The sequence below is a fragment of the Pseudorasbora parva genome, chromosome 1 (assembly GCF_024679245.1).
Source record: "Pseudorasbora parva isolate DD20220531a chromosome 1, ASM2467924v1, whole genome shotgun sequence".
NCBI lineage: Eukaryota > Metazoa > Chordata > Actinopteri > Cypriniformes > Gobionidae > Pseudorasbora > Pseudorasbora parva.
Genome location: NC_090172.1, coordinates 34,332,990 through 34,348,915, shown reverse-complemented (window position 1 = coordinate 34,348,915; position 15,926 = coordinate 34,332,990). Strand labels below are relative to the sequence as shown.

Here is a 15,926-nt window from a genome sequence, read left to right as displayed (position 1 = left end):
GATTTCTCCACGAATGTCACAAAGATCCAGGCAGCGCAAGCCTCAACGCGACTTGTTAACGTACCAGAGGCAGAGATACAATCATCAACCGCTGTTTACATTGAATATAATAAAAACAACCAAAAAATCTGGATCATTCTCGCGTTTCTGGTTATTTTTATATTTTATTTGTCCCAGACAAATGTCAAGCCCTTGGCTTAGGCTACAGACAGCACATCAACACATCCCAAATATATATATATATATATATATATATATATATATATTATCATTATCGTTTTATGGCCCAGCCCTACCCAAAACTAGTCATAAGTCTCGTGTATATTTGTGATTGAAATAATTTTTTCTAAAAACCTTTGTTAGCTTAATTTGGATTTACTGAAATATGTTCAGTGGACAGTGGAGTCTGACAGGAACACTTTGGGAAATTTTCTTCAGATAGTAAAAACGTATGCATGAGTCTCTAATGTCCTATCAGTAGAAGAATTCATATTTTGTGCCATTTCACAGTCAGTTTCTTACCTGCATTCCCAAATTCACTTGCATCAGTGGAGGCCTTTGCTCATTTATTCTTCCTTGACCTCCAACTCCATCACCACGGAAACCACTCATTCCAAACAGAGGGAAATTGCCTCTTCCACCGACTCCTCGTCCTCCTGCTCCTCCTCTTCCCCGGATTCCACCTCTACCTCCCATTCCTCCCCTCCCTCCATCTCCTCGTGGCCCCCCTCTCCCTCGTCCTCCAAAACGACCCTGCTTCCTCTGACGTTCCCTTTCCTCAAACTCCTGCAGGTCTGCTTTAGCTTCCTCAGAGAGCTCTGAAAGGAAATACAAAACAACGACACATTTGATACTGACAAATAAAGAAATTGAGGTTTAACTTATCAACTTCAACTTATCTAGAAAAGAAGTTATTTTAAAGAATCAATTTTTCCCTTTTATACTGCTCATAAATAGGATAATGATAATAAAATATAATAATTTGTTTATAAGCACTTGGGCCATTAAGTTAAAGATGTTGTTTTTTTAAAAGCTGTCTAAAAGTCTGGAATGGTACACAATACAAGAAACTAAAATATAAAAAATAAGATATACAAAGAGACATTAGATAACTTCTGTCAAGTTAATATTTTCAGTTAACTTCACAACAAACAAAAACAGCCTTCACAAATAACCTTACGAAACAAAAATATTTTGGTAAGTGCATAACTAGGTAGACTTTGCTCATGAATATTAATTATGTCATGTTAACAGGGATGCAAACACATGTATGGTGAAAAAAGAGAGAGATAATCGAAGCCCTCGCCCCACGGCAAATATCCAGAATATACAGGGGTGGGCTGCCACCCCGGGCCCACCCTTATAGACACATACAGTGCCTTGCGAAAGTATTCGGCCCCCTTGAACTATGCGACCTTTTGCCACATTTCAGGCTTCAAACAAAGGTATAAAACTGTAATTTTTTGTGAAGAATCAACAACAAGTGGGACACAATCATGAAGTGGAATGAATTTTTTTTCGATATTTCAAACTTTTTTATAAAATCAAAAACTGAAAAATTGGGCGTGCAAAATTATTCGGCCCCTTTACTTTCAGTGCAGCAAACTCTCTCCAGAAGTTCAGTGAGGATCCAATGAATGATCCAATGTTGACCTAAATGACTAATGATGATAAATAGAATCCACCACCACCTGTGTGTAATCAAGTCTCCGTATAAGAGAAATATAAGAAGAAAGCCATTTCTTAAAGATATCCATAAAAAGTGTCATTTAAAGTTTGCCACAAGCCACCTGGGAGACACACCAAACATGTGGAAGAAGGTGCTCTGGTCAGATGAAACCAAAATTGAACTTTTTGGCAACAATGCAAAACGTTATGTTTGGCGTAAAAGCAACACAGCTCATCACCCTGAACACACCATCCCCACTGTCAAACATGGTGGTGGCAGCATCATGGTTTGGGCCTGCTTTTCTTAAGCAGGGACAGGGAAGATGGTTAAAATTAATGGAAAGATGGATGGAGCCAAATACAGGACCATTCTGAAGAAAACCTGATGGAGTCTGCAAAAGACCTGAGACTGGGACGGAGATTTGTCTTCCAACAAGACAATGATCCAAAACATAAAGCAAAATCTACAATGGAATGGTTCAAAAATAAACATATCCAGGTGTTAGAACGGCCAAGTCAAAGTCCAGACCTGAATCCAATGGAGAATCTGTGGAAAGAACTGAAAACTGCTGTTCACAAACGCTCTCCATCCAACCTCACTGAGCTCGAGCTGTTCTGCAAGGAGGAATGGGCAAAAATTTCAGTCTCTCGATGTGCAAAACTGATAGAGACATACCCCAAACGACTTACAGCTGTAATCGCAGCAAAAGGTGGCGCTACAAAGTATTAACTTTGTAACAAAGTATTAAAGTGGGCTGAATAATTTTGCACGCCCAATTTTTCAGTTTTTGGTTTGTTAAAAAAGTTTGAAATATCCACTAAATTTCGTTCCACTTCATGATTGTGTCCCACTTGTTGTTGATTCTTCACAAAAAATTACAGTTTCATATCATTATGTTTGAAGCCTGAAATGTGGCAAAAGTTTGCAAAGTTCAAGGGGGCCGAATACTTTCGCAAGGCACTGTAGAGTAAAATGAAATTCTGAAAATGTGTTACAGTGGCAGATACCATAGACCAGTGATCTTCGCTATTTTTTTCAGGAGAGCCACACTGATAGGACAAAATCAATAGGAGAGCAACTTTTAGCAAAGTGTAAAAAGTTACATCCAATAGCATATGATATGCTTATCAATCTGTCATCCCTGAACATACAATATGCAATGCAATAAATACAAAAGGCAGATAGATAGTGGGTATGTATGCATAATATATTTTTAATTAGGGCTGTGCAATATATCGAAATATCGCAAATGTACATATCTTAATGGCTCGCAATATCTGAATGATTTTAATAGGCTACTTTAACATTGTGGAAAATTGTACGTTTTAGGTCACACATTGGGCAGAGAATAGACTGGGCACACGACTACTGTTACTTAAGTGACTTGCTTGACGTTAAAAAGAGTTATTAAACGACAAAATTTGCATAAAACAATAAATTGCAGTCTCGCGCTGTTTGACACACACACCGAAATGTGAACAATGTGTGACACAAATGTTGGCTAAAACACAGCTGGTCACTTTCAGAAGTTGTAGCGATGCTTTCTTTTCCCAGAAACAATGTGAAACACAAATGGTTTCACTCACAGATTTTTTTTTTTTTTTTTTTTTTTTTTATAAATATAATTGAAATAGATTTTACACACTAATTGCAATATCTTATCAAATATTGAACATCGCATTATTTAACAAGATATCGCATTTTTCTTCAATATCGCACAGCCCTATTTTTGAAGTAAATTTTCTTTTAGTGTTGTCAATCGATTATTTCGATTATTTTATTTCAAGTCAATTATACATTTTTCTGTGATTAATTGCAATTAATCACAATTAAAAACAAGTGTTTATATATTTTTAATATTTTTATGATGCAATCATTTTACAGTAAATAACCAAATTAATGTAGAAAAAACAAATACAGTATATTTGATTTTTTTTTTAATGGCATATTTTTATAAATATGAATGAAGGCCGGTATCATTTAAACAGATAGGTCTATGAAATATTTTCCACCAATTTTAAACATTGATTATAGCCATTCAACATTACAGTGTAACTGAAAGCTTTTTTAACATTTATTAGGCTTTAAATGTCAACTTAAAAAAATCCTCTCATAAACCCATGTCATATTTACCTGCGTCCTTCCTGTGTCACAGGTAGAAAATAGACTACAGAAATTGAACAAAGTTATCAAACAGTCTGCACTGCATAAATTATTAATTAAATATAGATTAATCCTTATTAAAGCTACAAAAGTCCTTTAGTCAAGAGCAGAGTGATTAACATTAATGACAGACAGCATGGCTGCTGTTGCTTTAAGTTCTGCCGCTGCAGTACTGACGCGCTGTGTCGCGCCTTTTTTCCCCTCACAACTATTTAAGATTGTTTAAAGCCGGGTGCACACTGTGCGATTTTGGCCACGATTTGGCCGTCTGGGACAAATTTAGCAAATCCTAAAAGATTCCTCAGATCCTAGGCTAAAATCTGACGTCTTTGGTCGTTAGTTTGACATGTTCACAGGCAGCCGATTAGCGCTGCGATCAAATTTTACCTCAGACGAAATTCTGGCAGTGTCAGAAGATTTGGCACACAATCCTGCAGTGTGACTTCTCCTACGACGACAGTCAAATAACTCCGTTTTTCAAGACAAACTATGACCAAAACGAGTGCTAGAGATTTCTTTGTAGCCAGCATTTCAGTCCTGCGTGTAATGCAGTTCACTGTCACTGAACGCGTCATTCATTGATGATAAAAAACTCTGAGTGAGTTTTCTTGCGCGTGTCCGTTTTTAGCGCGCCTTCACTATCGTGCAGTCTGACATTAATGTCAATTGAGATCTTACAGTGTGACATGGCGATCATGTCCGTACAGTCTGACAAGGGACATTCGCAAAGGATTTTGAAAAATCGCACAGTGTGCAGGACCCATAAGACGTTATTTAATATGAGAATACTCGACAAAACGGACATTATGCCATTATTCTTCCTGTGTGTTATAGTTTATTCAAGTGCAAAAGAGAACTGGATTCTGGCACGCTGTCTGCTCATGATGCTGGCACGAAACCACAAATCTTAGTTGACAATGTGTATCATATGCATATGAAAAGTCATTTTGGCATATAAACCGCACAATAAATACAATTCATGTTATAGATACGGATTTCATGAAAATGTGTTCTGCGTTTAGAGCAGGAAAGACAGCTGGCAACTCCGCAGTGAGTCATGGACGTAAGGGCAGAGCTAGTGTACATTTTCTAGTCTATATTTCCAACTTTTGTAATGCAGCTGTTTTGGGTATTTAAAAATACATTTTTAAAATATAAATGATTTATAACAGAGCAGGCACTTTGAGTTTTTAATGGGTTATAGCCCTGCTTGTGTTTATTAAATATATGTATTGACTGCATGATCATTACTGCCATATGCGAGCCGCAAATTAAGCTGGGCGAGCCGCGCAATGACACTGCCATAGACAGTAAAAGATACGCAGCCAGAAGAAACACCAGTGGGTCACACTTTCGCGCATACTGCTGTTTTGGTGCGCAGTGGTCTGATTTATTTAGCTTCTTTAGCTATTTACTGTTTGGTGGAGGCAATCCAGAATTACTGTTGGTGAAACTATAATCAGACAGCCACCCCCCCACCCCACCTCTTAAAAAACTTGTCGGATCTGCACGATTCACACAAGTCACCCAAACGGACGTGAAAAATGCGAGAGGCGCCGAAAAGCGCGCTGTTTGCATCCCTGTGTTAATCCAGTAGGTCTGCCTAACTGACCTAAAGGAAGAGTTTAGGTTTGAGCCTTGATGACCTAATCAAATGGACAAATAGTCACTCACAGTGCAGCCAAATCATAAAAATAAACAGATATTTTGTTTGAACTGTAGAATGTAAAATAATAGTCAGGTGACTCAAAACAAGACCATATGAGATTTTTAGACCTGTAACAGTACAAAAAGGTGTTTCATATTAATTCCTTACCTAATGTTTCTGGGATGTTCCTTCTTTTACTGACAGCATCAGAGAGCCTGACCACTGTGTCATCTTTACGCTCTGTCTTAAATCGCAGGCGTCTAGATTCTTCGACATCTTCCTCTTCCTCATCAGATTCCTCCTTTACTTCTGCATCCTGCTCTGGCTCAGCTTCAGCTTCTTGATCATTTTCATTCTCCACCTGAAGCATGCAGCACACATAAATCATGAGACTCATGCCATGTCATTTTTAAGGGTTAGTTCACCCAAAAACAAAAAGGCTGTCATTAAAGCAGGGGTGAAATGCTGTTTCATGCATACCGAGCTTTTTTCACTGTTAAAGACTTAGATTCCCATCCTAAACATAGACAAAGTTTCAAAAACTAATGTTGGTCGTTTGATAGAGTATTTCTGTGTCAAAAATACTCCTTCCGGTTTCTCACAAGTTTCGGAGAGTTTTTTTCGAGTATGGCTCTACTTGATGTTAATAAGAGCGGAAGGTCCTTGTATGGGCCGTAGGGGCTCTTCTCCCGGTAGGGTGCACGCGCGTGTGACTAGAGTGAGAGAGGAAATGCACGCCCATAAACACTCTCACAGGTGCAGATCCAGTCGTCCGTGAACACTTATGTCGCGCGCCGCGCTCCACTTTATTCCTATGAGTGACATCAAGCGACTTCAACGCTTCAGCACAGCATTCCGGGAAGGCAGCGCTGCATTTGAACCGATTTGAACGCAGAAATGACGGGAAGCTTCACATCGCTTTAGTCGCGTCTCAAAGTGGATTTCCACCAAAGAAGTGTGTTTTTGACGGAGCGGTCTCAGCGATAAAGGTTCGGTCCTGCTTTGGAAGCAGCCGGTGAGTAAAACTGCTTCAAATGTCTGTGCTGTTGGCTATCGTCCCGTGAGTAAAAATCAGTAAACGACACGATCGCGTGCTTCGTCATTCAAATGCGCTAACGGACTCCATTGCTGTTCTATGTATAACGTTACACTAGTCTGATGTGCAAAACCGTTTTGCTTGCTACTGCTAAGGTTTAGTCGCATACAATAGTCCATAAACCGAATCATGTCCTCATAAACTGCGAGTAAAGAAACACAAATGTTGACAGGCCACTAAATACAGTACATACCACAGAGACGGACGTCCTGCTGTTGCTATTTCTCCTGTTCAATTTATTTCAGCCTCAGATTTGATTCTGGATCATATCTATTAGCTGAGATAGCCATGGGTTTCTCCACGCTTGAGGATGCCACCGCTTTGTTCGCGATCGTCATTCTTTAGCTCCGCCCACTCGATACGCCTCCAGGCGCTCGTTTTTTTCCAGAAAGACTCGGTACAGCCTATATTTCTTTTATAAATATAATAAAACTAAAGACTTTTCGGAGATATGAAGGTTGCAATACTACTCTATAGGTACTCAAGATTGACATGAGATTGACTGAAACTGAGTGTTTAACCCCCCCTTTAATGACACCCTCATGCCACTCGACATGTTTAAGAACTCCGTTTGTCTTCGGAACACAAATGAAGATATTTTTGTTGAAATCCGATGGCTCAGAAAGTCCTCCATTGACACCAATGTCATTTCCTCTCTCAAGACCCATAAAAGGCACTAAAGATGTTGTTACAAAGTCCATCTTACTACAGTGATTCTACAATAATTTTATGAAGCGACGAGAATAGTTTTTGTGCGCAAAAAACAAAACAAAATAACGACTTCTATGGTGATGGGAAGATTTCGAAATGCTGATTCATTAGGCGCCGATGCTTTAAGAAGCTTTGTTTTGAAATCGTCCCATCACTATACAAGTCGTTTTTTTATTTTGCGCACAAAAACTTCCTGTCGCTTCATAAAATTATTGTAGAGACACTGTAGTGAGATGGGTCGTGAGAAGAAATGACATTGGTGTCAATGGAGGCCTTTATGAGACATGTGATTTCAGTAAAAACATCTTCATTGGTGTTTAAAGATGAACAAAGGTTTTACAGGTGTTGAACAACATTGGGATAAGTAATTAATGACATAATTTTCATTTTTGGGTGAACTGACCCTTTAAGCATCTCCATAAAAGAGCACAAACTATTCTTTACCTCCTCCAATTCTGTGACCTGAGAGCTGTCCTGCTCCTCATTTTCTTCTTCACACTCCTCCTCATCAACCACTTCCTGTTGATCAGTCTGTTCTTCACTATACTCAGTCGGATATTCATCCACCTGAGAAAAACAAACAAATATTTACTGCATTTACTGGAAATTCAAGCAGGACTTGAAAGCCAGGGCTAAACCGATCTCTTGTATGTCATCGATTGAAACACCTGTTCTGGACTGTGCCATAGGTCGGCACTACCAGAACATGTTCAATGCCACAAATGACACTGATGAAGAAGATAAAATATTACAATGAATCAAAATCACTCCTGAATGAAAATGTTAATGCCACATCCGAGTGAGAGGCCAGAAAGGCCCAGTGCAGCATTCTGAAGTCAGGGAAGGGAGGGAAAGGGGGCGCTGAAGGGGAGTCTTCCTAAATTAGCATAACAGTGGGAGCCCAGTCTCATTACTATTCCCTATTACCATTCCTGCTGATATTTGAAATTCAATGAGATGTAAATGTTTGACATGATACACAGAGAATGGGAGATAAACACGCACACGGCTCAGTGGTGGTGAAAATATCATTGACTGTGTTGTCTTTACACACACTCACTCACTCACATGCATACACACACACAAACAGACACAAAGAAAGCTCCAGCACACACATAGCTCACTGACAGGGAAAATATCATCATCTGACTTTGAGCAAATTCTCACACACACACTCGAGCACAGAATGTACAAAAGCATCCAGAGAGACGGGCACACATGGCTTCTGCGGACTACCTTGCTGAACCACACATCCTTCACCACAGGTTTCGTCTCCCTACTCACAGGTTTTGTGCCCATCTCTGCTTAAATCGTCCACCACAGACCATGTCTCCATCCCCTGCTATACCTACAGATCCTGTTTCCACCTACCTGTTATATCCTACAGGTCCACTAACCCATTCCCCTCTGCTGAAGTACACATTTCACTCTTTAAGATTTAACTTTGGCAGTGGGAATCTGAAAATGCTGAAATCACTCTCTTATAGTCATGTCTGCAGGGAAATTAAAACTCCTATTATGCTTTTTTTTCCATTTTCAACTGTAGTTAGCGTGTAATGTTGCTGTTTGAGCATAAAAAAATCGTGCCAAATTACATCAGTCGTGCCAAATTACAGCACTGAATAACACAATTTAAAGACAAAATGTGCATCTAAAAATAGTGGAGTGGAAACAGAGTGAGCTGATGCAGGATACAGGATACATGCAGGGTACACGAGCCAAGTGCCCAAACATGAGATGTCTTTATTTTAAGCGTTCAACATGCCCTGTCATGCACTTTGACAAATGTGTGTGCGTCCTCTGTGCAAAACGTTCATTTTACAGGTTATATCCACTGATCTATATAGTGAACAGTAGTTATATCCTTATCTGCAAATGCTACTAATTTACTAATTTCCATTTTGCATTAAAATGTGTCCTGACAGTCTGTGTTAAACTTCAAACTTCACAGAAAGCGGTTGAGACTGAGGGAGACATTCAGCGAAAAAAAACAGAGAGAAAACTTTCCCTTCATCAGCTCACTCTGCAAGTTCCGCTTTTTTTCAGATGTGCTTGTATCAATCTGCCATGTATCGATATACATGGTATTGCCTCATTTTGTATCATCTCTTAAAAATATAATCGATATATATTGTACAAACTTGATATATCGCCCAACCCTAACTTTTCCTGAACTTTATAATCCAACCGTTTATCGGTGTGCTGCACATTTGAGTGAGAACAGCTTCCAGATCCCCAATGCAGGCTACGTACTAAAGCTTCTCCTGAAATTCAGGCATAACACCAGTTACATCACTTGCCCACCGCGGCACTGCCCCAAACGTGGTCTTGATTTTTTATCAAGACCACGGTTTTTATATAAATTATTTAGTTCAGTAAGAGAACAGACACTAGGAATAAAAACTGAACATGTCTGGCCAATACGGCCGGACGAGTATCGCAGCACATCTGCATTCATCACGGGAGCGAGAAACTAAAGATTATCGCAGGAGATTTGCTTTCAAAGCAAAATGTAAAAGCACCTATTTAAGGGACTGTTATTGTACTGATTTGTTGTGTTTTTTCCATTAATTTTCCATTATCCACCAAGTTATTGACGTGAACTCGACACATGGCGAGAATATGACGCAGCTCCACCGTTCAATACATGACCCGGCAGAGGAGGAGCGCCGCTATCGCGTGAGTTCCAGATGAGTTCACGTCAGAGACCTACACGGAAGACAATAACTTGGCGGATAAAGTTATTAAATTTTTTTGCGCACAAAAACTATTTTCGTCACTTCGTAAAATTATTGTACAGTCACTGCAGTTGTACATTACTAGAAATGTACTGAATGCCAATGAAGGCACATCTGAAGCCTTTCTCAGCCATCAGATTTCAACAAAAATATCTTCATTTGTGTTCCGAAGATGAATGAAGGTGTTACGGGTGTCCAATGACATGAGGGTGAGTAATTAATTAAATAATTTTCATTTTTGGGTGAACTAACCCTTTAAATATCGGGAAAAATATCAGGAATCCGATATATCGGTCAATCACTAGTAATAAGCATTTCCACGATGAAGGCTTATCAAACTGTAGGCTGTATTAACTAGGGATGGGCATTTTTGTCAATTTTTCATTTCGATCATCGATAGGTCTCAAAAACGAGTAATCGATTAACGGGGGGCCGGGCTTGTGCCGTCATGGAGATATGAAACTATTTTAAGACTGTTACAAAAATGTATGCTGACAAAAACATGAGATGTCTATGCAAATATGAAAATATGACTATAACAAAAAATAACTGCTAGATTATGATGCATAAATGTCTTTGAAAAAGAAACTAAATAACCATCTCAAATATCCCTGTCAATGATCGGGCATTGTATTTGAGCTGAAACTGTGAATACGCACCCTAGTGGCAGCAAATTTAATTTGCCCGCAAGTGTCTTCTAGGAACTCTCAATACACGTCTGAGCTGTATTCCTCAGAATCTGGACGGCCCAATCACATCATGTATAGAGTCAGCGGGCGGGGCCATAAAGGCGACGGCCGAGTTGCGTTTGCGTGATTCTAGTAAACAAAGAAACTGGCGAACGGCGGCTGTCTTTCGAATCAGCTCTGACCGCGACTCTGGACAGTAGGGGCGGAGCCAGGCTCAAGTGTGTCTTCGACAGTGGGGGCGGGGCCAGGCTCAGAGGCTCCAGTGTGTCATCGACAGTAGGGGCGGGGCCAGGCTCAGAGGCTCCAGTGTGTCATCAACAGTAGGGGCTGGGCCAGGCTCAGAGGCTCCAGTGCTTCATCGAGCTACCGTTTTAACTCCGCATAGAAAATCCGGAGCACAGCAATGGTGAAAAACTGTTTAACTCCACATTTCAGTACTTCACAGTTCACAATCTTTGCAATGTGTTTTAGCAATACATTTCTAACAATTATAATGTGTTTAGATTTTTTTTTTTTAGAATTGCCACCACAATTCAAAAAACCTGCAGCAGAAATGCCGCTAATTCTAAACCAAAAGTAAATTGCGCACACCCACGCTGTCATTTGACGGTGAGGAAAAAAAATTACAATAATCCCTAACAGGTAAAAAGGGTATTACATTGTGATTCTATTATTCTATTTTCCACAATGTACAACTAACCCAGCTTAACCCAAAATACAAGCTCAGGCACGCACTCTCCCATATCAGCTTGTGCAGTCGTGCTCTCTAGACAGAGAATACTCAGTTTACAGCCTTACAGGGAACACTAAGGCGAAGAAGCAGCAAATACATTTATTAAGTATAGTGTTTTGCATGTAAACATATTCAAGTGTAAATGAGAACCGCTTTGAGGGGGATGCCAGGTGTGTGAGAAAAAACAAAAACAACAACAAACAACAACAAAGAATATTCAAATCCCAAAATTGAAAATGGAATAACAACCCTCTGAACGAATATTCAAATATTCTGGTCCAGCTCTACAAATTAGACCTTGTGATAAATATCAATATCGCTCAATATGGATTTTTTTTTTAATCATATAACAATGTCATAAGTTCTTCCTTCTTATGTTTTTTGTGGCATGTCCTACTCTACATTTTAGCATAACTTCACTGCTTTCATATGCAAATAACAAACAACAAAAATCTGTATTTTATACTTATAGCCATGAACATAGAGTACAGCGACAAACTTTTCACCTTTAGGCACTAGCACATGATTCTATAGCAATTATTGTTGCAAGGCCCCTTTTATAATATATTTGGACAACATAAATTTCACTGCTATGGAAAGTCTACAATGCTCAAGCAAACTTATATTTGAAGAGACAGTGTTTTTTTTAGTCTTATCCTTGAGAAAACGTGTGCTGTATTTTTCTATAACAAAACTCTCCAGGTCATTTATCTACAGTGAATCCAGATCTCAGCAGTAACAATAAGACGTGATAACAATGTACAGATATAAAAGGAAACTGTCATTGAACAGACAAACTTGCAAAATGTGATGTGAGGGCAAGCCCTCTGTGCACCTGTCAGCATTGTCCTGGACACCGGTGATCAAGCGATCACCTGGACAGGCAGAATGATCAACGACATCTGTCCTGCATTAAAGGTCAATGAAAGACAGAACAAAAGCAGCAGTCTGATGAGCCTTGACTCCGGCAGGATTTTATCAGTCTCTGTGTCTTTGTAAAGCGACGAACCCTCATGCTACATGACTGCATTTGCACTGGCACAAACAATCAGATTTTTTTACTTGCATCTTACACAGACTGGAATTTGTTGCACGTGTGAATTTTTGTGTTTACATGTGCAACAAATTCCAGTCTGTGTAAGATGCAAGTAAAAAAATCTGATAGTTTGTGCCAGTGCAAACGCAGCCATTTAGCAAATTTTTCCTCTTCCGATTTAAGCCACTTCCAAATGTGGTTTTAAATCAGATTCATACCGATATCAGAGACATACCAATAAATACCGATATCTGGACATCCGACCTACATTTAACACCGTTTTTCCGATTCCCCTTTGAATTCCAAGTCACCACAAGGTGAATGTGACACCTTTGCCCACAAAGAGAGCTTTTAAAGGTTGTAATAGAAGCAGATGCGCCTGTACGCGCTCACAGACTTTTTTTTTTACGGTGAAACACTTTAAAAAGAAAAGAAATTGCGCACACACTGAAACATGCAGGAGCTGATTTTCAACCTCTGTCCTAAGTGTTTTATATATAAAACAGCTTTATTACTGAAAGCTACATTATATTTCTTGGCAACTTTGCTGTAACTAAAACAAAAATACATGATGAATGAGTACTATATATATCGAGTTTGCTTTTAAGTTTTTTTAAAGAAATTGTTAACATGTCCTGTCTTGACGAGTATCCTAAACAGTTGAATATGCCTTATATAACCAATTCAACACAATTCAAGCAACCCACCCCCGAACTGGCACCCATTCAAAACTGAAACTAAAATGTGCACTGCTGCACTGTCATCCATTCACAGTTCATGTATATGAAGCTTAAAGCTACACTGTGATATTTTCCCCCATCTAGTGGTGAAAAGATATATGACCATCCAGTGAATAATAGTTTCTGTTCCTCTCAATTTCGATTTCGTATCAACTCCTACGGTGGCCGATTTAGTCATGTCTTCCAGTTCGACCTCTTCGGTGAGTGTTGCAAGTGATGAGGTTACTTTTGAAAACTATTATAACTTGCAGTTATTTAATTTGCCAAATGATCTATGATCAAATTAATATATGTAAAATGAATAAAAGTTTTACGTTTTCGTTATTTTTTACCATTTCATTGCTAACATCAGCTATCAGGTTCCCAGACGAATGCAAGCTAATCTTAGTAAAGAAACTTTTTTTATCAGTGCTATCGTTATTCTTTATATTGTACGACATCACTAGCGTAAGGCAAACAAATTATAATGCAATTCAAATATTAATCTCATGTTATCCGTCATAGAACACGGATTTATGTTATAAGTTAAACAATACTTTTTCATCATTGACGTGAGGAAAACTATCCTAGACGTCGTTCTAGTGTTATACACAGCACACCATGATATAATTAGCCAAGCAACAATAAAACTTCCAATATACACAAATAGGCTGAATTAATGTTACCTGTCGAGAAGAAAGCAGGCAACGTCGGCGTTCTTTTTAAAATCGTTTCTCCTCATGAGCTCTTTCCATCTTGGAAAGGCCACTCCAATATTTACTTTTGTCTTGTTGATTTGCCTGTCGCGTGGCGTCTTAATTCTCTTTTCCCCTTCCTTGGCGACTCTGATACATATTCCGCAATGTTACTAGGTCCCCGACCTGAGTCGAATTTGGTAATCAATTCCGGGACGTGGTTGCTTTCACACAGAACGCGACCCGGCAATGTTCCGGGAATATTGCGGGTCCGACGTGCATTTAGAAAGGGGCTTAAGAGTGATCCTCCATCATCATATAGCAGCCTCAAGCAATCCTCCTCTTCACATGCGACACGGTGCCATCGAGTGTAAAAACGCGAAAAGCTTGAAAAGAATTTACGGGTATGTCCCTCTTTGGCTAATGTACTTTCAAGATGGAGGAGCAACATGGCGACCGCCATCCGAACCCCTAACACGTATGCATTTTCAATGGTATATTATAAAATTACGAGAATGCATTATTACGTGAAAGAAGTAAATATACATTAATGAGCACATATACTTTTGAAAGAACTAAGTGATTTTAGCTAAGAATAAACTATAAAAGTTACACAGTGTAGCTTTAACTTTCATTGGTCATTGAAACCACTCGCTTTGCTCTGCTCCGTTATGATTGCCCGAGTGGCCGTGTGCATTAGGTTTGGCGATGTCCCCTAAATTAGCAGTAGTTGACAATGTTTACGGTAAAACATTGAGATGGACGATGATATAGTCTTTTTTTTTATTTATAAAAATATATAATTTACTATACTCTGTATTTTGTCTCTTTACATAAATACTATTTTTTACTTAAAAACTATAACTTTGTTATTAACCCAATGTTTTGTATGTGAATGCTGTTTTACGTGAATATTACCACAGGAGTAAAGCACAAAGCTTTGTTTACAAAGGAAATAAATCTGCAGATGTAACATTGAAGCCCAATTTAAGATTTGCCACCTTTTTAATCCTGTTTTGCGATCTGGTCACCTAATTTTCAGACTTCCGTGAATTTTAACAATAGGCATAACGTTAGTCCATTTTAATCCCCCTGGACATCTCGTTTCTTTTCCCAAATCTGTACTCACGTTACACTCATTTTCGCAGGGAATTATAAACGTTTCTTCAGAAACAGAAATTGTGCTTTTTATTAGACTTGAGACGCATCACATTTATTTGAATAGCGCATTTGATTTCACACCCCGCGATATTACTGCCGTTTTCTCTGGCAGTGCATAATCAAACATAGCCTAAATATCTTGGAAGATAAAATTCTCTCTTCAGACCTTTCACAACCTTTTTGCTTTGCAACATCAGGAGAAAACTTCCCTCAAGATGAAGATATTCGAAAAGGTGTCAATCCAGCTCATGTCCCACATTCATCTCAAAGCACAGAACGGCATAGGACACATCTTTGCGGGGAAATAGGCTATGCAAATTCTTTTTTTAAACTTACATTTAATTTTCTTATATTCTTTAGGTTATTATTATTTATCGTTTAAATGTTTTACAGCCTTGACAGAGAACTAAACTGTTTCACTGAGTGTTCAGCAAGTGAAAATATATCTATGCTAAACTTATTCTTAGCTTCTAACACACAGGCCAGTAAAATCTAAGCATTTATTAGCTTTGGCTAATGAGAGATATTATTTAGTCGCCCAGAGTAAAGATTTACTCGCATTGTAGAATTACACGATATACAATGCTACACAGATTTTCAAAATCATGATCTCAGACATAACAAAAACCAAAGCGTTGTAAAGGCTAAACCCTAATCATTTAGTATTTCTGACAAGCCCATTAAGTCTTCAAGATACATTGTGACTTAAAACTGTGGTATGAGAAATTCACTACAAGCAAATGTTCTCTACAGAAGACAAAAAATTGCTGGCTGGGTAACAAGACAAATCTGAAGAACTTTACACCAAGCATAACACAGAAAGTCAGACAGACAGGCCAAAATGACTGACATGTATCCTGCACAGAGC

General features: G+C 38.8%; 1 protein-coding gene across 3 annotated transcripts in view; it reads right to left on the bottom strand.

Annotated features, from left to right (window-relative positions):
• Positions 1–15,926, bottom strand: part of rbm33a (RNA binding motif protein 33a) — a 66,137-nt gene that overhangs the window by 37,015 nt on the left and 13,196 nt on the right. For all 3 annotated transcript variants that reach the window (XM_067438469.1, XM_067438485.1, XM_067438477.1), the window contains exons 6-8: positions 7,732–7,854; positions 5,649–5,841; positions 523–818 (exon numbers count right to left, since the gene is read on the bottom strand). In XM_067438469.1, coding sequence (XP_067294570.1) covers positions 523–818; positions 5,649–5,841; positions 7,732–7,854 — 612 coding nt within the window. The remainder of the gene's footprint in view (positions 1–522; positions 819–5,648; positions 5,842–7,731; positions 7,855–15,926) is intronic.